This window comes from Hyla sarda, chromosome 3 (genome assembly GCF_029499605.1).
Source record: "Hyla sarda isolate aHylSar1 chromosome 3, aHylSar1.hap1, whole genome shotgun sequence".
Taxonomy (NCBI): Eukaryota; Metazoa; Chordata; class Amphibia; order Anura; family Hylidae; genus Hyla; species Hyla sarda.
This window is the reverse complement of record NC_079191.1, coordinates 258718688-258745683: the sequence shown is the minus strand read 5'-3', so window position 1 is coordinate 258745683 and position 26996 is coordinate 258718688. Positions and strand designations below refer to the sequence as shown.

Here is a 26996-nt window from a genome sequence, read left to right as displayed (position 1 = left end):
TGAATATGTGGAGACTACGGATGAAACATTTACAGGTGGAGTTAAATCCCGGTAACTCCCCCCCCCCCCCCCCCCCCCCCCTTTATCCCCAGGCTCTAGTTTAGAAATCTTAAATGAAGTAGTACTGTCAAAAATTAAAAGCTTGATATACCCTATGGCCCCTGACAATCCTATATCTTCAGAGGCTTAGGAATCATAACAAATTGATAGTTAAGCCTGCGGATAAAGGGGGCAATATCGTGATTCTAAATAAGAGTGATTACATCCAGGAGACTCACCGGCAACTTGGAGATATGGAGACATACACAAAATTGGACAAAGACCCCACAAGTACATATTCCACCAGATTACAGTCACTACTTAGGAAAGGAGTTGAAAGGAACATAAAAAAGATGTCAGAAAAATTATATCCAACAAATCCCCAAAAACCATATTGGTACCATGTACCTAAAATACATAAAGTCTGTGATAAGCCCCCGGGGAGATCCATTGTGGCAAGCAGGGGCTCCCTTATGGAACCCTTGTCCCGCTACCTAGACTGGTACCTCTGACCATTGCTAAAGTCAGTTCCCTCCTATTTGGAGGATACTAAATCACTTCTACAGATGGTAGAAGATCTTGAATGGCATCCGGGATACAGCCTGGCGACCGTGGATGTCATCGGTCTGTATACTCGGATTCGCCTTCAAGATGGGGTTAGAGCAATTAGGTCCATATTGGAGGGATCAGATAAGGGTCAAGAATATACTGATTTTATCTGTGAAGCCTTACTTTTTGATCTTGAGCATAATGCCTTTTGATTTGGAGAAACCTGGTATGCACAACTAACTGGTATGCCAATGGGCACACCAGTGGCACCAACTTTTTCTATTCTTTTCCTGGCCATTTGGGAAGAACAATATATTTACAACCCAAATAATCCATACAGACATCTGTTAAAACATTGGAAGACTGTTTGATATAGTGTGTGTGTGTGTGTGTGTGTGGGGGGGGGGGGGGGTACACAATCAGAGGTCGATGAATCTTGTGGTTACATCAATCACAATGATGTGAACATGCAATTCACTGCTAACTATGGGAAATCAATGGTGGAATTCCTGGATGTGACCATATATGAAAGTACAGAGGGATTAAAGGTAAAGTGATACAGGAAGTCAACCTCAACGAATTCCCTATTACAACTTAAACAGCTTCCACCCCAATCATGTCGGTAGATCCCTACCTTATGGACAATTCCAAAGACTCCGTAGGAATAACTGAGTATAACTCCTTCTTAGAACAATCATGAATCATGTGATCTTATGAACCGATTGAGAGATCGATGGTATGAGGAACAGATTATATACAATGGTTTTCAACATGCATGCAAACAAGACAGTAAACAACTCATCTTTACGAAATGCAAAAAAACTAAAACACAGAACAGATGTGCCATCTTTTCATTTGGTTATAGCCCAATGTCGGAGATAATTAAAGTCATCAGGAAAAGATGGCATATCATTCAGGCAGACAAGGAACTTACAGTATTAATTAATATTGTTCCGCAGAACAAGGAATCTACGGGACATATTGGTGAAAGGTCAGGTGGCCACATGCAGGGAGAAATGGATCCAGGGAGTGTTGCCAAAAGGTAATCACAGATGCAAACAGGGGGGCACCTGCCGTATTACTCCTCCATCTATTGTCCACTACAACCAGTCCCCTGTGCTATATACTGAGGATATTCAGGTTGTATACATATTATTGGTGTTGTGGGGACAGGACTGTATTGATTTAACATTCTTGTTGTATGATAGGTTGATAACCTGAGTATTTGTGGAGGCAGGTGCCCTGGGTGGGGTTTCTCCCCTTTTTGGTAGGGGGTTTCCCACCGCCCTCGTTTGTGCAGTGGCCAATTGGGCCTTTTTTAATTGGTTTTAACTGTATTGTCTGCTTTTTGTACTATTTATATGTAATAAAGATATACTTTTTGGATTACAGTTATTGTGGGTGTGCATTATATTGTGTATCTCTTTCTTTTTGTGTAGATGCAAACATTGTCTCTACTGTGAATCATTGGAAATCTCACGTACCATCCAGTTAGGATGCACAAACCATGTGGTCATGGACTTCATCACTTGTCGTTCGGACTACGTGGTTTATGCATTATTATGTTCTTGCAGTTAGAGATGAGCGAACTTACAGTAAATTCGATTAGTCACGAACTTCTTGGCTCGGCAGTTGATGACTTATCCTGCGTAAATTAGTTCAGCCTTCAGGTGCTCCGGTGGGCTGGAAAAGGTGGATACATTCCTAGGAAAGAGTCTCCTAGGACTGTATCCACCTTTTCCAGCCCACCGGGCACCTGAAAGCTGACCTAATTTATGCAGGAAAAGTCATCAACTGCCGAGCCGAGAAGTTCGTGACGGATCGAATTTACTGTAAGTTCGCTCATCTCTACTTGCAATCACTTCTACATTGGTAAAAAGATACGTCCTATGTTTCACAGATTCCGAGAGCATATCAATTCAGTGAAAACTGGAAAGGGAGGTCCAAGATTGATCTCTCATATCCAGAATGTACATGCTAGCGACACGAAAGGGTTAAGATTCCTGGGGCTCCAGTGTATCTTGCAATCAGACAGCAGAATAGACCGACATACCAGACTCCTTCAGGCAGAGTGGATCATCTGCACAGGTGCAACTGGAATATTGAGTCTTAATGACCGTAATGATTTATCTTCTTTTCTATGAATATTTGCAGACTGATATTAATCTCTTAAGGACGCAGGGCGTACCTCTACCCCGCGTCGTACCGGGTCAGTACCAGCAGCTAATGACAGCCGGAACCCTGGGCTAATAGCGTGCGGCACCGATCCTTGTGCCGCGCGCTATTAACCCTTTACACGCGGCGTTCAAGTTTGATCACCACATCTAAAAACGAAAAGTAAAAGCTTCCTGGCAGCTCAGTCGAGCTGATCGGGACCATCGCGGTAAAATCGCGATGTCCTGATCAGCTAGAGTGCGAGTGGAGGTCCCCTTACCTGCCTCTGATCGGCAATTGATTGCTTCAATCCTGAAATCCAGGCTTGAGCAATGGACCACCGATAACACTGATCTTTGCCGTGTCAATGTATGGCAATAATCTGTGTATGAGATCGGTATGTTCAGTGTAATAGCCACTAGGGGGGGCTATAACACTGCAAAAAAAAAAAAAAAAGTGTGAAAAAATAAAATACAGATCATTTAACCCCTAACAAAAGTAAGAATCACCCCCTTTTCCCATTAAAAAAAAAAAAAAAGTATAAATAAAAAACAAGCATATGTGGTATCGCCATGAGCGGAAATGTTCAAACTATAAAAATATATTGTTAATTAAAACTGCACGGTCAATGGCGTACGCGCAAAAAAATTCCAAATTCCAAAATAGCATATTTTTGGTCACTTTTTATATCATGAAAAAATAAAAAGCGATCAAAAAGTCCGATCAATATAAAAATGGTACAGATAAAAACTTCAGATCACGGCGAAAAAATTTGCTGTACATGGAAAAAGTTAAAGGGGTCAGAAGATGACTATTTTAAAAACTTATAAAATTTTCCTGCATATAGTTATGATTTTTTTTTAGAAGTGATACAAAATCAAACCCATATAAGTAGGGTATCATTTTAACTGTATGGACCTACAAAAGATAAGCTGTAATTTTTACCGAAAAATGCACTGCGTAGAAATGGAATCCCCCAAGAGTTACAAAATGGCATTTTTTAATTCAATTTTGTCGCACAATTTTTTTTCCGCTTCGCCATGGATAATTAGGTAAAATGACTAATGATGTCCCTGCAAAGAAGAATTGGTGGCTCAAAAAATAAGCCATAATATGGAATTTTAGGTGCAAAAATGAGAGCGTTATGATTTTTAGAAGGTGATGAGGAAAAAAATTAAAATGCAAAAACGGAAAAACCCTGCGTCTGAGGGACAGATCGCAGAGGGTCATTCTCCTGAGACCAGCATTTGTTAACTTGACAAGCGGGCGGCACATGCAACTCCACTGCACTCCCTGCCAGCTCCAGTGTGTTCCTATACAGGGAGGCTCCAATTGTTGACGCCTGCCTACTGTATCCTGTATATACAGTCATCTATAGATGGCTTTATATACAGGATAGCGCACAGTGTTAACCCAGCACTGCTAAGCAGCAGTGTGGATTAACTCTTTCCTTGCTGGGTTATAGTATACATGGGTACACTATGCCCTCCTGTATACTATATAGCCGGCGGAGGTAAGTATTGATGCTATGCATTACTCCTCACACTCCGTGGACCAGGCGCTCTGCATCTGACCCATGAAGTAGTACCCTGAAGGCAGTGAGTAAACTGCCACAGGGTACAAAAATGACTGTTTCCACACACCAGCAAAAAACTCAAGAAAAACTGACAAAACGCAGGAAAAAGATGTGAAAGTTTTTCTGGTGGACAAAAAAAAACCTCAATGGAATCCTGGCCTCAACGCAATACAACAAAATCGCTGTGTCCAGGACACACCACTTCTCCTGCGAGGTACAGCTCAGGTGTACAAATAGAACTGTGTGGAGATTTAGAACTTTGCACAAAATGTATCATCATGTGGCTTGCACAAGTATGGTACATTTGGTTCAAGTGCACCGAATTCAGACCAACCAAAACGACCTACAAAAAACATCTTCCTACACCAACATTGATACATGTCCCCCATTGTCCTACTGGAAAGTCCAAGAGCTTCCCATGTGCAGCTTTTGTGCATTACAATGGAAATGGTCTTCCTGTATTTTCTAATGTGCTGCATTCATCATGTTATCAATTTTAACCAAGATTCTCCAAGCCATTAGAGCTCACCCTCAAAAAAAATTTAAGTGAGCCACTACCATGCCTAACGGTGGGGGATGCTATTTTTTGGTATAGGCCTTGACGACAGTAAAGCCCATATTTTCATCTTGTCATTCCAAATTATAGTGTGACAGATGCTGTGAAGCCTGTCAAGGTGTTGTCAGGCATATTGAAATCACCTTTTTTGTGGCATTGGCACATTAAAAGGTGTCTTTCTGGTAACTCATTTTTGTTCATGTATTGTTATATTGTTCCTTGAAAAAACCACAGCATCTTTTTCTGGAGCAGCCTGTAGGGATTTTCTTTGTATTCTGAACAATTATTTTAGGTGTTGTGGCTAAAATCTTTCTTGGTCTACCTGACCTTAACTTTAGTATTAAGAGATCCCCAAATTTTCATGTGACTTAACAATTCTCACTGGCATATTCAAGGCTTTGAATATCTTGTACCTTGTTACACAGGTCTTTTGACTATTCTTTTCTGTAACCCATACAGGTAGACAATCTGGATAAGGATGACCAGGCAGGGTTCCTCTTTTTCCATACAAAATTTGACTTCTGGTTTGCGGCGCATCACCTGAGGACACAACGATGGCGAGAGCAATGTGTATTTTATTAGGGGAGTATACAAGACAGCTTTGTGGACAATGCACAAAGGACTCTTCCTTCCTGGGTATTCAAAACAGTGTTGTCCACAAAGCTGTCTTGTATACTCCCCTAATAAAAGACACATTACTCTCACCATCATTGTGTCCTCGAGTGATGCGCTGTAAGCCATAAAGATGAATTTTTTATGGAAAAAGAGGAACCCTGCCAGGTCATGCTTGTCCAGATTGTCTACCTGTATCCCACACCGTTGTGGCTTATAAAATCATGGCTTTGTCCAAGTTGAAGCACCGGCATGGACAAAGTCCAGTATGATGGTGGGCTAGCACTCCTCTGTGCTGTCTGATAGGACAGGAGAGAGCACAGAGGAGTGCCATCAGGAGGGGGAGGAGAGAGCACAGAGGAGTGCCATCAGGAGGGGGAGGAGAGAGCACAGAGGAGTGCCATCAGGAGGGGGAGGAGAGAGCACAGAGGAGTGCCATCAGGAGGAGGAGGAGAGAGCACAGAGGAGTGCCATCAGGAGGAAGAGGAGAGAGCACAGAGGAGTGCCATCAGGAGGAGGAGGAGAGAGCACAGAGGAGTGCCATCAGGAGGAGGAGGAGAGAGCACAGAGGAGTGCCATCAGGAGGAGGGGGAGAGAGCACAGAGGAGTGCCATCAGGAGGAGGGGGAGAGAGCACAGAGGAGTGCCATCAGGAGGAGGGGGAGAGAGCACAGAGGAGTGCCATCAGGAGGAGGGGGAGAGAGCACAGAGGAGTGCCATCAGGAGGAGGAGGAGAGAGCACAGAGGAGTGCCATCAGGAGGAGGAGGAGAGAGCACAGAGGAGTGCCATCAGGAGGAGGAGGAGAGAGCACAGAGGAGTGCCATCAGGAGGAGGAGGAGAGAGCACAGAGGAGTGCCATCAGGAGGAGGAGGAGAGAGCACAGAGGAGTGCCATCAGGAGGAGGAGGAGAGAGCACAGAGGAGTGCCATCAGGAGGAGGAGGAGAGAGCACAGAGGAGTGGCATCAGAGAGGAGGAAAGAGCACAGAGGAGTGCTATCAGGCAGGAAAGAGCATAGAGGAGTACTAGCCCACCCTCACTTACTGGACTTTGTCTATGCCTGAGCATCAGCTTGGACAAAGCCATGATTTCTTTAAAAAGGAAATAACATTTTCTTATTTAGTATAATCGAAAGGTTACTATTTTGCCAAGATGTACAACATATAAAGTTTTTGTATCCGACAGTGCCCATTTAAATAAGATTTTTTTTTTTTTTTGCACGTTCAGTAATGTTTTCTAAATCAATGGCAAATTTTGTAAATTTTGCAAGCTTTTGAGCACATCTGTATTGGTACTTCATCCAATTATATTTCATAATTTAGGTTTTTCGATAAAATCATTCCCCAAACCAGACAGCGAGTAAGTTAAAGAGCAAGTGATAAATGTAAGATATTGGTGGGTTTGTAGGCAAACAGTGAAGTAACACACATTGCATGGCCAGTTTTAGTGCACTGGAAGACAGTAATTTGCTGCAATAAATAGAAGCTAAAGTCACATATTGTTGCTGATAAAATGTAATCTTTATTAAATTACAAATCTTGTAACAAAAACAAGACAACTTGAGAGGGGTAAAATTCTAAATACAGACTTCACAGTAAAGTCTAAAGAGAAAGGTGTAAAAATTGTCAACAAACCAATATTAGCTCTTTATACATGTGTGGCTGGAAGGTTGTTCTAAAATAAGTCATTTCCTTTATTAAACCACGGTACTTCCAACTTAAAACTACGTCAGCATTAAATATACTTTTATTCAGCTCCTGGCCTCTTTGGTTCCTCACATTCTTCAGTTCAATAAAATATACTGGGGTTTTAACTCTTACTGTGGCAAGTCAGGGATCAAACCAAGCTATAACAATAAGTAAGCATCTACAATAGCTTAGGGAAATGGGTTCAGGTTAATATAAAGCTCTATAATAGCTTGACACGGCCAAATCTATTTAAAATGACTTTCAAAGAGGGCAGTTATAGCTTGTAGAGAAAGAACCAGAAGCAATAAATATACAAACCAAACACACACATGAAATACATGTAAGGACAGGATGGCAAGAGAAGAACACTCTTCTGCTGATAGGGCCTGGAGTATAAGATTCCTGCTGACCAATCTCCATTGTCATCAGCTGCTTACAAGGAGTAAAGGTGAATGTGGCCCAGGACTGGACAAATCCCAGGGGACAGGTAGCCAAAAAACCAAACAGAAAAAATCTAAAGGTCTTCTCTATTGCAATTTGTCCATACCTGGTGTACACAGAAATAAAGACTTACTTGGCAGAAAGCAGGACTAAAGGCTCGTTTTCACAGCCAAAGCCATAGCCTTTGTTCCATAGACAGCGGAGCGCTGGCAGAACTTGCTGGCGCTAGGACCGCTCAGCAATGTGCCGTCTCATAGACAGCAATGCATTTCCTTGTGGAATCCGCAAAAACATTAAACATATTTAATGTTTTTTGTGGATGCCAGAATCAGGATTTCCGGGGCAGATGTTGCTGCTGCGGAAATTCTGCCATGTGAACAGAGCAGCAGTATTCCATTGAAATCAATGAGATTCTGCTGCTGCAGAATGTCTGTGCGTAAGATTCATGCGTAATTCCACACTGACATTGGGGGAGATTTATCAAAACCTGTGCAGAGGAAAACTTGCCCAGTTGCCCATAGCAACCAATCAGCACGCTTCTTTCATTTTTAGGAAGGCCTGTGCAAAATGAAAGAAGCAATCTGATTGGTTGCTATGGGCAACTGGACAAGTTTTCCTCTGCACAGGTTTTGATAAATCTCCCCTTTATGCTTTGTACACATAGCATTAAGAGTGGCTTTCCTTCTTCACTTTTCTGGAATCCAAAAGATTTCCCAAAAGGTTGGAACAGGGACCAAATATATGACTGTAGAATGATCATTTAGGCTGGGCTTTGATGGCAAGAGTGGTGTGGCTGTACAGATTAAGTATAGATTATCTATTTTTCCAAAGAGAGCACAACACTCTGGAAGAATAGAATATACTTCTCTTTTTCGGGAAAACCCATTTAAAGCTACAATTAAACATTTGTTTGGTAAATATTCAGACAAAAAGGAAACTCTTACAATCACATGTTATGTCCCAGTATTTTGGGGTGAATCCAATCAATAGGTCGCCACACGTAAACCCAGCGTAATGAGATTTATTACATGGAAATCACATTTATAAGAGACTAACACTACAAAAGAAAACACACACACACATTAGTAGATGTATAAAATATTCTTTAACACTTGCACTTTATTCCCATGTTTCCTTACTTTCCCCTCCTCCACCAAGTAGCTTGTGCTGTATTTCGGAGAAAGCAATAAACAAGAAGGGGTACTTCAACTCACTTATTTAAATGATCCATACCTTCCGGTTTAGCTCCACTATCAAAATACAATGTAAAAAGTAACATGCCAATTCAGCACTCACATTATGCCAACTCAGTCTCTTCAGTTATCTACTTATAAATAGCCCTTCCAGCTTACAACTGAAATAAATCAAGATGAATGTCATGTTAGGGGGTCAGTATTTTCTTTGCTACCTGGTCTAAGCCCAATTCTAAAGCAGTGACAACGGACACTGCTTACGAGAAGCCCAGACCAGTCACTCACTTAGACTTCGGTCACTGTGCACTGTCCATCAGGCCTTCTAGACCTTACAATGGTATTCTGCCCACCATTAGCTGTTGCAGCTGGGCGATCTGGTGGTGGCAGGGAAGCCCCTATTACTGTGTGTCTCTGCTGAATAAATACATTCTGTTGCACTGAAAGAATCCCCTGGTTGGTGGTGTCATCTGTTTCGGGGTCATCTACAATGGCATCAGTGAGTGGCACTCTACTTGCAGGTTGAGGCAGTCCTTCCTCGCCTTCCCCAATGTTATTTCTACCTGCTGCATGGTCTCCTAGCTGAAGTTGGGAGAATGCATTATCAAGGGAAGTGCTCCCATCAGTATGTGAAAGTATGGGATTGGCATTCTGGCTGCTAAGAACTATGTGAGGTCCGACAGGTAAAACAGAAGTAGTTTGGGCTGATGACGCTCCAAGTGTTGCAATGTTGTCTGCACCATCTGCTGAGCTTTCCCTTGCAGGACTTACATTAGCTGCATCACAGTCTAGTCTTAAGCCAGCCACACCTTTTTTCGGTATATCTACAATATCTCTTTTCATCTTTCTGCGTCGTCCGTGCTCATTTCGTCTGTATTGTACCATGTTCTCCAAGTCAGCTACATACAGAAAGCCAGCGATAAGCATTTCTGTGTTCTTTTTGCCTTTTGTGAAGGCATCTTCAAGCTCTCTGCTCGTCCTCTCATCATACTGCCACCAGCCATTTCTTCCTTCATAGTACCAGGCGTACTCTCCATTCCCTCTGCTTGCTGATTTTAGTTCTTCAGGAGAAAGTAAAGTTGGTTTGTCTAGGAAGTCCTCAGGGATCTCTTGTCTACATAGTGCACATCGTCTTCCAAGCCATGAAGCTCCTTTTACACACAGATAACAGAAAATGTGTTTGCAAGGAAGACTGACTGGGTGGACACAGGTTTGAAGGCATATAGCACATTCAGGGACTGCAAGATTTGGAGCTCCATTGGAGCAGGCTTCTCCAAGCTTCTTATTTGAGGGCAACATGTTTGCTGTGTGGGTAATTTCACCACAACCGGCCATCCTATTACAGAAAAAAAATAAAAATACTGTAAAACAGTTGACTATAAAGAAAGCACACTATCTCATGGTTACATGAATAGCTTAGTTTACACCTGCATAGTCCTTGCAAAAGAAAAAAAAAAAAAATAAGTCAGGCCAGTCACATGATGGACCATATTAACTTAGGATATGTTTTTCCTCAAGGTGTTTGTTGTGTTAACTGAAAGAACATCTCTGCATGCTGCACTATTCTTCTGACATAAAAAAGGAATCTGTGACCCCTCCACGTACAAAGCCTTCAATGCAGCTGCAAACAGAGACTTCGGATTCGTTCACATGAGCAGATTTCTTTTAAACACGCAGCAGATCTCCCGCTGCGAGTATGAAAAGGAGAGGGGTCTCTGTGTGCTACCCGCAGCAGATTTTTGCCAGTGGGATCTTCGCTGTAGAAAATCCGGGGCAGACCCCATTGAAGTCAATAGACCCTACAGACCCTGTGGTTGATTTTTAACAGCGGAGATTCCGCTGGCGAAAATCTGTTGTGGGTAGCGCATGGACACCCTGCCCATTTTCAAACCGCAGCAGGAGATCCACTGCGAGTTCGAAAAGAAATCCGCTTGTGTGAACGAGCCCTTAGGGTAGAAACATGCGCTGCAGATAAGCTGCAGAAAATGTGCCAAAGGCAAAAGTGGATCCAGTTGGATTGGGGAAGTATAAAACATTCCTTGACATATCCCCTTCCAGTTGGATCCACCTCTGCCTTTGGCAAATTTTCCGCTGCAGAAAACTTGCAGTGTATCTTCAACGTGTGTTCCTATCCTAAAAGTGTTACTTCAGGCAAAATACAAATTAGCTTTAAAAGGAGATCTCAAAATATAAAAAAACAGAGCAAATTTCTTCCAGAAACACCTGCCCCCAGGTTGTGTTTGACATTACAACTTGGAATGAACTTAAATGGACTGAGCTGCAATACCACATACAACCTGAGGACAAGTGTGGTACTGAAGAAATTAACTGTGTCCAATCCTGGATAACCCCCTTTAGGGTAGGGTCACATGTAAAGGATCCGCAGCGTAAAATACGCCTCCAGCTGTTGCCCCGCCTTGTCCCACCTGTAAAATACGCTGTAGATCCGTTATGTGTAACCCTGCCCTTAAAGGGGTACTCCGGTGAAAACTTTTTTTCTTTTAAATCAACTGGTGGCAGAAAGTTAAACATATTTGTAAATTACTTCTATTAAAAAATCTTAATCCTTCCTGTACTTATTAGCCGCTGAATACTACAGAGGAAATTCTTTTCTTTTTGGAATGCTCTCTGATGACATCACGAGCACAGTTCTCTCTGCTGGCATTATTATAATAATAATAACACTTTATTTATTGTCCTTAGTGGGATTTGAACCCAAGTCCCCAGCACTGCAAGGCAGCAGTGCTAACCACTGAGCCACCATTGCTGCCCTTAACATACATCTGCTATGCATGGTTGCTAAAATGGACAGAGATGTCAGCAGAGAGCACTGTGCTCGTGATGTCATCAGTGCTCCAAAAAGAAAGGGATTTCCTCTGTAGCATTCAGCAGCTAATAAGTACTGGAAGAATTAAGATTTTTTAATAGACGTAATTTACAAATATGTTTAACTTTCTGCCACCAGTTGATTTAAAAGAAAAAAAGGTTTTCACCGGAGTACCCCTTTAAGAAACATCTACTAACTGCAACATTTATAAGATATGAAGTTGCCAACTGTGACTCATGCCAGTGCTGCCTGGTTGTCAAGGCCACCACAGGATTCAGCTGTGCCCTAGTGCAGGGAAATAAAGCAATTACAGATATTCAGGTAAATTAAATTCTAAAATTCGATGGATAAATTGGATAAAAGCTTAAACAGGCACTGTCACTTTAAAAAACCTTTGACATGTTATGTCAAAAGTCTTGCGCCACGTAACCAAGACAAAGTTATAACGTACGTCTATGGGATCAACTGCGTGCACAGAAAGCAGGGAGAAAAGCAGTCAGCCGTGTGCTTCTCTCCCCGCTAATTCTTCTGTTGAGTGTTTAGCAACAGGTACAGCACCCTCCCCCCCATTTTGTCTTGTCTATTCCATGTATTGCAAAAAGACATATCAACCTCCATATTAGTCAATATCAATTAAAACATTATAAGAAATTGTCTTTGCACTCACTATATGCAGCACAGTTCAGTCCTCATTTTGAACTGGAAAAAGGGAAACCTGAGAGGGTAAGGTCATCTATTAGAAAGGAGTAGTTTTACAGTTTCATGCAGGTATTAAAAATGTTTTTTGATGCAATACTATGAAAACTGTGTTTGTTTATATAAGATATTTTTGTTAAAAGGGGTTAGAAGACTCCGGTCACTTCTTACTAGTGGGCAAGATCAACAAATGACAATCCAGACAGTAGATGAAAGGGGTAGGAGTAGTCTGTGTGCGGGCTTCCGTGTTCGCGGCCGCCGGGCGTGACGTCACGCCCGGCCCCTTCGTGAAGTCTCGCCCGCCCCCATAGACTTTGGTAGAGGGGGCGGGCGTGATGTCACGAGGGGGCGGGTGAGACGTCACAAAGGGGCCTGGCGTGATGTTACGCCCGGTGGCCGCGAACACGGAAGCCCGCACACAGCGTTCAGAGTAATGAACTTCCGGACGCTGTGAGCGGAGCTCCGAACTGCAGGGCAGCGCACAACCCCTTTAAAGCAACACCTCAACAGTTTATAAGGGTTCACAATTCTGAATACATACGGTGCTCCCTCAGGTTACAACAGCCTCATTTTATAATGGCCTTTCTTGGACCACTGCAATGATGATGTCATTCACTGAGCGCACCTCCGCCAGGAAGTCACTGCAGGCAGATGTAAGTAGCAGTTTAGAGACGGGGCAAAACTAGTTGCCCCATCATATGTGCACCGGGTCCCACGTAGCAGTGCTTGCTGAAGTGTGTGAAGTCTTCTGGTATTTAGCCCTGCTTGCCCGAAGCAGGGCTAAAAGCCTGAAGAAATCTCCTGCCCGGCGCCCGGAACTGCATGTCCCGGGAGTTGGGCGATACAAATTCCAGATCCCTTGTGCGGGCCGCAAAAAAAAAAAAAAAGATAATGTAGTGGTAGCCTGAGATGATGGTATTGGAATTACTGAAGCCAGGTTTCCACAAACAAGCTATGAGCCCACTCATGTCTTATTTAGATGATACTGTACACTGAGCTTTCAATGAGGATGCAGAAGGAGAAGTCTTCATGAATAGTTGCGTCTTATATACAGATAATAAATAAGGCGAGAACCTTTTACAGAATTACACTGTGTAGGAACTAACACTGTGCATACATACAGATCTATGATGAGCTTTTTTTTCTAGCTATTGCACATGACTGCCCTTTCAATGACACTATAGAAAAAACTAAAAGAAGAGGTGCACCCCTAGTGCAGTACTGTATTAGATGCAATTCCGCATATAAGGTGGATCTCCTTACCGGACGATGTTGTGCTGAGTGCACAATACCCTGATGTGCCTGTAGACTTGCTATGTAGTCTTTAAAGTACTGTATTTGTGCTGGCTGCCTCCGCGTCCAGCCCGGTACACAAAAAGAGTATTGGTAGTGGAATGTACACAAGGGAGGAAAAAATTAATTTCCAAAAACCGAACGTCTGTTCTGGCTCCTCAATGTCATCAATCATCAATGTCCCAGATCAAATTGAGTTTATTAGAAAAAGATGCAACTTAACGAGGTCGAAATGATTAAGTTGCACCTTTCTCCAATAAACGCCATTTGGTCTGTGACATATGATTCCTTAACAATCGGGTGAGGCACCAGAACAGACGTCCGGTTTTTGGGGAAAAAAAATTTCTCCTTTGTGTACTTTCAATGACACCGACAGGCATCCAGTTCAGACACAGGCTTCTTAGGACTTGAGACATTAACACCATAGAAATTTATTGTGTATGTCAGGCCCCTTTTTCAGCAGTTAGAGGCTTATCTCAAGAGTTGGCACCTGTACCCCTCAGATATTTATGACATCTCCTGTGGTTATTCCATAAATGTCTATGGGAATAACCCTATAAACCACACCTATTATCTCATACTGCAGGAAGGACAAAACTCATTCACGGATCACCATGGTGACAAGGCTTTGCTCACTGCTTTTTATTCATTTAGCAGTCTGTTAATTCTGCACAGTAAAATGAATTCACAGCTAATATCCATTATATCCTCTTTACAGGGGAGCCTCAACAGTCTTGCTTTATCTTTTACTAATTTTAGTGGAAAACACACTTCAAAACATATCTTACACCAGCTTCATACATGTCCAGAGATCCAGAGCCATCCTGGATGGCAATGCTGTATGCAAGAAGCTGGAGCTGATGCCCTCGATTAAAATAGGGCATGTCAGCTGACCTACAGATTCAACATAACTGTCCTCCTGTGTGATTTTGCCTTATCTCACAATGCTGTGTGCAACATTTTCTTCATCCTGCACAGCCACAGCAGATCACTGGACATCAGGGCTGCACGAAATGTGCAATTGCGATTATTGAGGTAAATATCGCGATTGCAATTGCTATATAATCAACAAAATTGTGAAATCCCTTCCATTTCATGTTTAATTCCCCCCCCCCCCCCCCCCATAATCATAATATGAAATGTGGGGAATGACTATTTAAAATGAGAGGAATGGCTTTGAGGAAGATGCTATATGAAATGGGGGAGGGGGGTACAAATGACTATATGAGGGGAGAATAGCTATATTAAATTCATAACGTACAGTACTGTGTAAGCAAGAATGCAAAGGACGTCAACTGCACTGTGTCACGGCTCAGGAGTGGTGGTGGCTCTGCCCCTGATATTTGGTGGCTCCGCCTTTTGACCTCTTTATTCCGGTTTGCCGCTCAGTGCCGCGATGGCTCTTTTTATACCACACATAACCTAGCCCTAGCCGCTGCCATCGATGGAGACTGTGCCTAATTTTGACAAGAGCCAAATAGAAATATGGTAATCCGCAATAATGGCGATCATGCAGGCCTACTGTACATATGTGAACATAACCTCAACGAGGTGATCCCCATATATTATATTCTTATTATGTGGGTTATCCAGGAATAGAAAACAGAGTTTCTTTCAAAAACAGCCCCACGTCTGTATTTAGGTTATGTGTGGTATTACAACTTTTCTCTATTCACTTGGCTGAACGTATAGGTCCTGCAACGAAGACACGGGGCCTGCATGGAGGAGAACAGCACTGCGGCAGACCAACGACCCCACGCCCCATCCCATTCTTAATCTGATGAAGGATTCATTCCAAACCTTTAATTTAAGATTAATAGAATCTTCATTGGGAGTTGCAGTGTCTCCGGAGAGGTTTTTTTCTCCTTTTTTCCCTACTTGCGAACCGCTACCTCCACCACCATAAGGCTTAGCACTCAAGTAAAGGAATTCTCTTCCCTTGATATAAGGTCGATTCTTATTATTATAAACATTGACACTGTACCTTCTGTGTCCACCTCTCGTGTTCTCCCTTACTCTCCTCTGAGCGTTCTGGCTCTCACCTTCTGAGAGAAACTGGCCTTGGGAGTGAAAGCCCGTTCCTCTAATCACCGGCTGCAGCAATGTCCCGCCTCCGCTGGTGATTGGTGGAGCAGGCTATCATTTCGAAAACCAAATCTTACCAGCGGTAACAGACTCCCGTTCTAGAGATCGCAGGGGTCGGACCCCCAAGATCAGACACTTATCCTCTATTAGGGATCGACCGATATCGGTTTTTTAGGGCCGATAGCCGATAACTTATACCGATATTCCGGTATAAGTTATCGGCTATTTAACCCCCTGCGACACCGCTACAGATCATTGATTTAAAGCGGGCGCTTTAAATCAATGATCTGCAGTGGCTTTTGCGGGGCCAAAGGCCGCCGCCGCCGCCGCCACCCGCTTCTCTCCCCCCTACCTGTCAGGGTGGTCCGGGCCATCCTTCCTTTCTGTAGTGTCCGGGGGCGTTCCGGTGAAGAGTGAACCGGTCCGTGCTGTCCTCCTTCTCCTCCGGTCATCTTCTCCACTCCGGGCAGGCTCCGGCCTAGTACGCTGCATAGACGCCGCTGCGTAGTGACACCCGTGCGCAGCGATGTACTTGACGTCACAGCGTAGCGGCGTCTATGCAGCGTACTAGGCCGGAGCCTGCCCGGAGTGGAGAAGAAGGACAGCCCGGACCGGTTCACTCTTCACCTGGAACGCCCCCGGACACTACAGGAAGGAAGGATGGATGGCCCGGACCACCCCCATTACGGGTAAGTTTAATTTTTTTATTGACTTGGAGGGTGGGGGAGGGGCCCGACCGGTATAGCGGTATGGGCAAAAATCCATACCGGTATACCGCCCAGCATCACGGTGGGGGGTGCGACGCGGTGCGGTGGGTCGGGGGTGGCGGGTCGGGGGGGGGGGGGGGGGGGAGGGATGGTGGCGGTCGCGGTGCGGTGGGTGCGGGGCATTATTGGCTTATCGGCAAGGTAATTGCCGATACCGATAACGCCCAAAATCGTGATTATCGGCCGATAATATCGGCCATACCGATAATCGGTCGATCCCTATCCTATGGAATGTCATCACAAGAGTAGGAATATTTTTTTCAGATAAGTAGGAGAAAACTTTTAAGAAGCATTTAAAAAAGAACCCCCTTTCTAAATATCATCTTGGAGGTAAAGATGTATATACTGATAAGAGAAACTTGGAACAATTATTTTAGAGAATTCATGAATGCTCTGTGTCACTTGGCTGTAGGTAAAGCTAGCAGCATTCTTGGGGGCATCACTAGACAAAAATTTCAATAGAAGGCAGGAATTCCTGATTTGCAGCATATTTATCAATGCTATTTTGGCAGTTTTCTGGCATAACTGCACTAAAGAGAATGCCACTGTAAGACTAATACAAAATATTAAAAAAAATATTTCAAAAAAATAAATAAATAACAAATATATTTGGTATTACCACATGCAGAAATGTCTGAACTATTGAAATATAAAACAAAAACTGTATGGTGAATGACAAAAAAAAAATAGCATTTTTTTTACCACATTTAACCCCTTAAGGACCGTTTTTTTTTCCGTTTTTGCATTTTTGTTTTTTGCTCCTTGCCTTTAAAAAATCATAACTCTTTCAATTTTGCACCTAAAAATCCACATGATGGCTTATTTTTTGCGCCACCAATTCTACTTTGTAATGACGTCAGTCATTTTGCCCAAAAATCTACGGTGAAACGGAAAAAAAATCATTGTGCGACAAAATTGAAAAAAAAATGGCAGTTTTGTAATTTTTGGGGGCTTCCGTTTCTACGTAGCACATTTTTCGGTAAAAATGACACCTTATCTTTATTCTGTAGGTCCATACGGTTAAAATGATACCCTACTTATATAGGTTTGATTTTGTCGTACTTCTGGAAAAAATCATAACTACATGCAGGAAAATTAATACATTTAAAATGGTCATCTTCTGACCCCTATAACTTTTTTTACTTTTCCGTGTATGGGGCGGTATGAGGGCTCATTTTTTGCGCCGTGATCTGAAGTTTTTAACGGTAATTTGCATTGATAGGACTTATTGATAGTTTTTTATTCATTTTGAAATTATATAAAAAGTGACCAAAAATGCACTATTTTGGACTTTGGAATTTTTTTGTGCGCACGCCATTGACCGAGCGGTTTAATTAATGATATATTTTTATAATTCGAACATTTCCGCACGCGGTGATACCATATATGTTTATTTTTATTTACACTGTTTTTTTTTTTTATGGGAAAAGGGGGGTGATTCAAACTTTTAATAGGGGAGGAGTTAAATGATCTTTATTCACTTTTTTTTTGCAGTGTTATAGGTCCCATAGGGACCTATAACACTGCACACACTGATCATCATTGATCACTGGTTTCTCATAAGAAACCAGTGATCGACGATTCTGCCGCATGACTGCTCATGCCTGGATCTCAGGCACTGAGCAGTCATTCGGCGATCGGACAGCGAGGAGGCAGGTAGGGGCCCTCCCGCTGTCCTGTAAGCTGTTCGGGATGCCGCGATTAGCCGCGGCTATCCCGAACAGCCCGACTGAGCTAGCCGGCAACTTTCACTTTCAGACGCGTGGCTCAGCTCTGAGTGCGCGGCTAAAGGGTTAATAGCGCGCGGCGCTGCGCGCTGTTAGAGGCAGGTCCCGGCTTCACTATGACGCCGGGCCCGCCGTGATATGACGCGGGGTTACTGTGTAACCCCGCGTTATATCAGGAGAGCAGGACCAAGGACGTACCGGTACGTCCTTGGTCCTTAAGGGGTTAAAGGAGTACTCTAGTGCAGAGTATTCCTGCTCCGTCCTGCCCGGGCTGCAAAATAAATGAAAATGAACCATCTCTCACCTCCCTGGGTTCACGCGGAGCGCCGCTACAGCTGATCGGTCCTCAGGTCCATCTCCTTCATACTTCCGTGTGTAACGAAGCGTCACATGGCGCTCAGCCTATCGCTGGCCGAGGCAGAACATTGCGGCGGTCGGCGATAGGCTGAGCGCCATGTGATGCTTTGTTACACCCGGAAGTATGAAGGAGATGGACTGGAGGACCGATCAGCTGTAGTGGCGCTCCACGGGAACCCAGGGTGGTGATCGGTTCATTTTCATTTTTTTTGCAGCCCGGGCAGGACAGAGCAGGAGTACTCTGCACTAGAGTACTCCTTTAAGAAAAATGTTATAAAAAGTGATCAAAAAGTCAATACAAAAAAGTAGTAAAGCATGACGGAAACTACAAATTGTGTATTGCTGTAATCGTATAAACCGCAAAGTGAACAACATTAACCTCTTAAGGACCCATGACGTAAATGTACATCCTGAGTCTTCTCTCGTTCTATAATGCAGGGGCATGTCATAGCGGCCAGGACCCGTGACTAATAGCACGCGGCACTGATCGCCATTAACCCTTTCGACGCGGCGTTCAAAGTTGAACGTCGCGTCTAAAGTGAAAGTAAATCGTTGCCGGTTAGCTCAAAGGGCTGTTCGGGATGTCCGCAGCGAAATCGCGGCATCCCCAACAGCTGTAAGACAGCAGGAGGGTCCCTTACCTTGCCTCCTGGTGTTCGATCGCTGAATAACTGCTCAGTGCCCAAGATCCAGGAATGAGCAGTCAAGCGGCAGAATTACAGATCAATGGTTTCCTATGAGAAACCATCGATCAATGTAAAAGATCAATGTGTGCAGTGCTATAGCCCCCTATGGGGGCTATAAACATTGCAAAAAAAAGTGAAAAATAAATAAATGCGAAGATCATTTAACCCCTTCCCTAATAAAAGTTTGAATCACCCCCTTTTCCCATTAAAAAAAAAAAACGTGTAAATAAAAATAAACATGTGGTAGCGCCACGTGTGGAAATTTCCGAATTATAAAAATATATTGTTAATTAAGCCGCACGGTCAATGGCGTTCGCCCAAAAACATTCCATATTCCAAAATAGTGTATTTTTGGTCACTTTTTATATCATGAAAAATTGAATAAAAAGCGATCCATAAGTCCTATCAATACAAAAATGGTCCACTAAAAACTTCAGATCACAGCGCAAAAAAATTAGCCGCCCCATATGCGGAAAAATAAAAGTTATAGGGGTCAGAAGATGAAAATTTTAAAACGTATAAATTTTCCTGCATGTAGTTATGATTTTTTCTGAAGTAAAACAAAATCAAACCTATATAAGTAGGGTATCATTTTAATCGTATGGACCTACAGAATAAACGGGAAAGTGTCATTTTTACCAAAAAATTTACTGTGTAGAAACAGAAGGCCCCAAAAGTTACAAAATGTCTTTTTTTTTAATTGTGTCTTACAATGATTTTTTTTTCTGTTTCGCCGTATATTTTTGGGCAAAATGACTGATGTCATTACCAAGTAGAATTGGTGGCGCAAAAAATAAGCCATCATATGGATTTTTAGGTGCAAAATTGAAAGAGTTATGATTTTTTAAAGGTAAGGAGGAAAAAACGAAAACGCAAAAAAAATAATAATAAAAAAAAACAAAAACGGAAAAACTCCAGGTCCTTAAGGGGTTAAAAATAAATAAATACTGTAAGTAAATAACTAAATAAAAAAGACCCCCAAACTTGCAATTCTTTTTCCAATAATAACCTTGCAAATAATTTTCTTTTTGTTTCTGAGTTTATGTTATGGGGAAAAAAATAAACGAAGGAAACCATTACAGAATACATGAACCCCGTATAGGTGAATAGATGAAAAAATTTAAGTTAAAGGGGTTATCCAGGAAAACACTTTTTTATATATCATCTGGCTCCAGAAAGTTAAACAGATTTATAAATTACTTCTATTAAAAAATCTAAATCCTTTCAGTACTTATGAGCTGCTGAAGTTGAGCTGTTCTTTTCTAAGTGCTCTCTGATGACACGTGTCTCGGGAACCGCCCAGTTTAGAAGCAAATCCCCATAGCAAACCTCTTCTACTCTGTGCAGTTTCCGAGACAAGCAGAGATGTCAGCAGAGACAACTCAACAACTCAACTTCAGCAGCTGATAATTATTGAAAGGATTAAGATTTTTTTTTATAGAAGTCATTTACAAATCTGTTCAACTTCCTGGAGCCAGTTGATATAAAAAAAAATTATAATTTTTTCCTGGAATACCCCTTTAAAAGGGCAAGGAGAAAGAACCAAAAAGTATCAAAAAAAAAAAATAAATAAATAAAAATACAAATTTGCCTGGGATTCAAGCACTTTAGCATCTAAAAATGCAAAAAAATTTAAACACAGCAGGGGAGATTTTCTAAAACCTGATCAGAGGAAAAGTGGTGCAGTTGCCCATGACAACCAATCAGATCGCTTCTTTCATCTTTAAAAATGCCTCAACATGAAAGAAGCAATCTGATTGGTTACTATGGGCAACTGCTCCACCTTTCTCTGTACAGGTTTTGATAAATCTCCCCAACCTTCCTAGGAAAGCAAAATTGGACTAGACCTGCTTGCCACTGTAAGGGTGCGTTCACATGTGCGTATTTTTGCTGCAGATTTGCTGCCGAAGATTTTGTTGCCCATTGACTTCAATGGGTAGAAAAATCTGTGACAGCAAATCTGCAGCAGAAAATATGCACGTGTGAATGCACCCATAAAGGGGTTTCTCATGAATTTACAAAATTGAAGTCCTAATAGACTTTTTGTTTTTTAAAGATAGCATACTCATGGATACCAATTATCAATCCTTAAAAATGATTTAAGAGGAAAACTGATGGCAGCACCTGCACTAACCAGCTCGTACTGCCTGTTTGTGTGGGTGGCATTAATCAAAATATGTCAGTTTACACAAAAGCCTTTTTCACCCTCCATCAGGGTGTGTTCACATGTACAAAATCTGCTGCATATTTTGTGCAGCCTATTTTGCTACTCATTGAAGTTAATGGGTAGCAAAATTAGCTGCACAAAATATGCAGCAGATCCTGTACGTGTGAATGTACCCTCAGGGTACATTCACACGTGCATATTTTGCTGCTGATTTTCTTACCTATTGATTTCAATGGATAGGAAAATCAGCAGCAGAAAACCTGCAGCAAAACATAGCGCGTGTGAACATTACTACTTTTTATCTTTAAAAAAATAAAAATAAAACTGCCATGAAGTGAAGGTGACCAACAATCACAATGAAGATTACAAGTCTTAGGCTAGGTTCAGACTACGGAATTTCCGACTGTCTGCCTGCAAAATTTTCCGCAACTATTTTCCACCTCCAAAGGCGTTTTTTCAGTTTCATGCGTAATTTTGTCATTTGCGCGAGTAATTCGCCGCTATTCCGAATGGAAATGAGGCCACCAAATCCTCCTTAAAACTTCTGCTTAAATTTGACGCAGAAAACAGTGGGAGTGCATTGAGAGCCAAGTTCAGCCCCTTTTGGACCATGTGATCACATGACCCGACCCAGGTCTGTCAATTTTTTCAAGTTTGGCTGGGGAAGTAAGATCCAACATTATATTAAATTAGTGTGGAGAAAAAGCTGAAAGGAAGCCAAACACCAAGCCACAAGAAAAAGCACAACTCCTTGACCAAAAAGGAAAATGGAGATTGCAAACTGGATAAGGGGCGCATTTCAAAAGGAAGAATGTGGGCTAGTCCAAGAACCAGTGGGCTGATCATATTAAAATTTCTGACTCAAATCCGTACGGATTTTCCGCATGTAATCCCCTTTCAATCTGCCTACGTTCGTGTTTGAACAAAAATCTGCTGGGAAATGAGAGTCCCATTGAAGTCAATGGGATTCTGCGGCGGAAATCCGTCTGAAAAAAAGAGCAACTCCTTTCTTCATGCGGAAATTTTCAAGCGGAAATTAGGCACGCAAATTCCGAGTGAAAACATCCAAAGTATGAACAGGTGCACGGAAATCCCATTGACTCGCATGTACTTTTTAGCAAGTGGAATTTCGGACGGAAATTTTTAAACGTAATTTCGGACGGAAATTCCGTAGTCTGAACCTAGCCTTAAGGTTGTGTTCACATGTTGAATTTGCAATGCATTTTCACTATTTCGGCTGCGATTCTTCAAAGGCATTAAAATAAAAAATAAAAAATTTTTTTTTACTGTAATGTACAGAGTTTCGGTACAATATCACCCTTTTATAACGATGTGGGAAAAATCACAGCAAAAATAGAAAAACTGCAGCAGGAAATGCAATGTGGGAACACAGCCTTGGGAGAGGTGTATTAACTACTAAAGTAGACTCTCCAAATAGCGGAAACTCACGGGGAATAAAAAAAGTGTTCACTTTGAGAGATGTCCCTACTGTCCTGTACTCACTCCAGAATGTAATTACCTATAAAACATGATAAAAAGTAATATTACAGTAGAATCTCCCAGTGTCGTTTAATCACCCCTTATCCATCCACTGTATCATATAACCCCCCCTTTTTATACCCTGTGCTGCCATCTTCCCCCATGCATTGTGCCAAATTATCCCCCCTTACCCCCAGTGCCATATAATTTCCCCTTTATTACCCTCTGTGTATATTCATCACCTCCCTCTTTATGAAGTGGCACAACGGGATAAAGGGGGAATGAAATGGCGGTGTGGGGGATAAGCAGAAATAGCCAATAACTTATACCGGAATATCGGTATAAGTTATCGGGCTGAAAGGTCACAGATTATCGGTATCGGCCCTAAAAAAAAAATCAATATCGGTCAATCCCTAATAAGCACATTATTGTCTTCGTATTCATTAACGTAGCTTTTCTCAATCTGTAAGTGGATGTTTATCCAGATCAGGGTGGGGTGTGAATGATAAGGGAAGGAGGGGGGGGGGTGAATGATGTGGCTGGCGGACGTACAGAAGCAGGAGACCACTGTTTAAACAGCGGCGTTCTGCTTCTATGCTGGGGCTTCTGCAGCGGGGCCTGGGCCTCTTACTGGGGTATTGGCTGTACCCACTAATGGCGGCCTTGTGTACCAGGTAGGACTCGCACATAAGCCTGATTGTCCCCTATTGGGAGTGTTTTGTCCCCCATTGCCCCTTTTTGAGTTTGTCCGTGATTGGGAATGTCCCCTATTGCGGAGGGTGCAAATACATTAAGTCTTATGGGACTCTGGCAGGGAATTAAAAACTATCTGCTATTGGGAGGTGTCTGCTAAGGGAGATCTTACTGTATATGTCCTGAGGGAGACCAGCACCAGAATAATACAGGGAGGGGTCGGGAAGCTAGTAGGAGGGGACCCGGTAGGTGATGACGTCATCTGGTAAGCTGACCCAGATCTGAAATCGTGTGAGACACAATGGGGTAGAGTTATCAAAACCCCTGCAGAGAAAAAGTTGACTTGCTGCCCATAACAACCAGATTGCTTCTTCCCCCCCCCCCCCAACGAGGCCTTATTAACCCCTTAACGACACAGGTCGTAAATGTATGTTACGTCCTATACATAACCGCGAGCATCGGAGCGATGCTCGGGTCATGCGCAGCAGGTCCCGGCTGCTGATAGCAGCCAGGGACCTGTCGGTAATGGCGGACATCCGCGATTGTGCAGATGTCCGCCATTAACCCCCTCAGATGCCGTGATCAATACAGATCATGGCATCTGCAGAAGTGCGACACTTAACGTGGACGATCAGATCGCCCGCGGCGATCCGATCATCTGTAATGGCGGACGGAGGTCCCCTCACCTGCCTCTGTCCGTCTCCCGCCGTCTTCTGCTCTGGTCTGTGATCGAGCAGACCAGAGCAGAAGATGACCGATAGCACTGAACAGTATTAGCAATCAAATGATTGCTATAAATAGTCCCCTATGGGGACTATTAAAGTGTAATAATAAAAGTAAAAAAAAAATAATAAATTACTAATGTGAAAAATCCCCTCCCTAGAGATGAGCGAACTTACAGTAAATTCGATTCATCACGAACTTCTCGGCTCGGCAGTTGATGACTTTTCCTGCATAAATTAGTTCAGCTATCAGGTGCTCCGGTGGGCTGGAAAAGGTGGATACAGTCCTAGGAGACTCTTTCCTAGGAATGTATCCACCTTTTCCAGCCCACCGGAGAAACTGAAAGCTGAACTAATTTACGCAGGATAAGTCATCAACTGCCGAGCCGAGAAGTTCGTGACGAATCGAATTTACTGTAAGTTCGCTCATCTCTACCCCTCCCCCAATAAAAATGTAAATTGTCAGTTTTTCCCCATTTTAAGTGTAAATAATTTTTATTTATAAACATATTTGGTATTGCCACGTGCGTAAATATCCGAACTATTAAAATATAATGTTAATTATCCCATAATTAAATGGCATGAACGTTAAAAAAAAAAAAAAGGTCCAAAATTGCTTTTTTTAATAACATTTTATTCCCCCAAAAAATTTATAAAAAATGTATTTAAAAAGTTTTATATATGCACAAGTGGTATCAAATAATTACAGATCACGGCAAAAAAATTAGCCCTAATACCGCCGCTTATACGGAAAAATGAGGGGTTTTAAAACGCACTAATATGGTTAAAAAGTTAGCAATTTTTTTTAAAGCGGTATAATATAAAAGTATGTAATCTTGGGTATCATTTTAATCATATTGACCCACAGAAGAAAGAAAACATGTCTATTTTACCGTAAAGTGAACAGCATGAAAACTAAACCTTCCAAAATTAGCAAAATTGCTGTTTTCTTATCAATTTCCCAACACAAATAGTGTTTTTTGGTTGCGCCATACATTTCATGGTAAAATGAGTGATGTCATTACAAAGGACAACTGGTTGCGCAAAAAACAAGCCCTCATACTAGTCAGTGGATGAAAATATAACAGTTATGATTTTTAGAAGGCGAGGAGGAAAAAATGAAAAAGTAAAAATAAAATTGTCTGAGTCCTTAAGGGGTTAAAGGGAAACTGACAGCAGCGGTGCCAGTACTGCCTATTTGCGTAGGTGACACTGATCAAAATGGTGTTGTGTGACCGCCATCCTTGTGGCTCTATAGCAGCGTTTCTTAACCAGGGTGCCTCCAGCTGTTGCAAAACTACAAATCTGAGCATGCCCAGGAGAGCCAAAGGCTGTCCGGGCATGCTGGGAGTTGTAGTTTTGCAGCAGCTGGAGGCACCCTGGTTGAGAAAATGCTATAGAGCCACAAACATAGCAATAAACACTGCTCTATAGGAATGGTGCATTTCCTCTGCTTCCTCTCCTGACATACAATAGGCAGCCCATACATGGCGAGAGGTCACTGGCATGAATAATGTATAGAGCAGGAAACAGCACGGGATATATAGATACATTACACACCAGCTGCGCCTAGACTCATACATAGTACGTTACCACAGGCAGCATACTGGCCCGGGCTGTCATGGGCACTGGCAACCTGCCAGCCACCATGACGCAAACGCGGGTTCTACATTCATGCTGACGTAATGACAAGACACCACAGGCAGACCACACAGACGACGGTGTTACAGACACAATATGACGTCACGTACCTTCCCGGTGTACCGTGTGACCCGGTACTACCCGTTGTGAATCGTTGTGACGGACCAGCGCCCCGGAAGTGGATAGATGAACTAATCTATTCACATCCCTTCACCGCCTGTCACCTCCCCGCGACCGCTCCCGACCAATCAGCGGCATCAGATCTGTTCAGCCAATACGAGCAGAGAGTTTTCCGGGCGCCGTTTAGAACAATGGCTGTGATTGGTTGTGGTGTTACTGTCGCTTCAGGCGGAAGTGGGAAAATGCGCTGATTTAGGGCGGAGCTGTGGCTTGTAGCTGGTGGTGTTGGTTACTAGGCAGACTGCGTTACCTCACTACAGACATTATGCCTGTGTGCAATACAAGAATAGCCAGCTACATCACTGTATGCGGTTTAATATTGTCACACGTATCCTCTATTCCTTGTGCTGTCTCCTTCCTAGAAATTATGACTAGAGTTCTGCAGTTGTTTACCACTTATCAGCTGGGTGACTGAACTGCAGCAAGCATGTGCTAAAATGTTGTTCCTCTGGTATTAGGAATTACATGGGACACGTTTCAGACGGCTTTATATGAAGAAACAATCGGAGATATATATATATATATATATATATATATATATATATAAAAAATCTGTAACAAGGTGTGAGCTGCTCACCACATACACGCCCTCGCCACCTGTGTCGTGGACTGGCTGGTACCGCCTCCAGCCTATTATTAGACAAAAACAAAGACGAGGTCCGGCACCAGGATGGTTGCAGATAAAAGCTTGCGTAATTTTATTGAAGATATCGCAGTACAAGGCAGAACGTCTGACGCGTTTCGCACGTGACCGTGCTTAATCGTAGACTAACAAACAATCACATAATCCATCTTAAAATACACATAGTGCTGGTCACATGACCAACCACGTAATAGTTACCATCATTCAAATGTAAAACCTGGTGCTAGGAG

General features: G+C 42.7%; 1 protein-coding gene across 2 annotated transcripts; it reads right to left on the bottom strand.

Annotated features, from left to right (window-relative positions):
- Positions 1–6982: 6982 nt before the first annotated feature.
- RNF146 (ring finger protein 146) lies at positions 6983–26203 on the bottom strand. 2 transcript variants are annotated; one of them, XM_056566489.1, is made up of 3 exons: positions 26054–26188; positions 12298–12345; positions 6983–10139 (listed from the first exon to the last, which is right to left on the bottom strand). In XM_056566489.1, exon 3 carries the CDS (start codon positions 10136–10138, stop codon positions 9092–9094), a length of 1047 nt encoding a protein of 348 aa, XP_056422464.1. In that variant the 5' UTR covers position 10139; positions 12298–12345; positions 26054–26188; the 3' UTR covers positions 6983–9091. The 2 variants fall into 2 exon arrangements, with proteins under 2 accessions (XP_056422464.1, XP_056422463.1); XM_056566488.1 differs by lacking the exon at positions 12298–12345 and having other exon boundaries at positions 26054–26203.
- Between the last annotated feature and the right edge of the window lie 793 nt (positions 26204–26996).

Bases quoted from the DNA above. Each gene is read 5' to 3' on its own strand.
- RNF146 (XM_056566488.1), bottom strand. From the start codon at position 10,138: ATGGCCGGTTGTGGTGAAATTACCCACACAGCAAACATGTTGCCCTCA.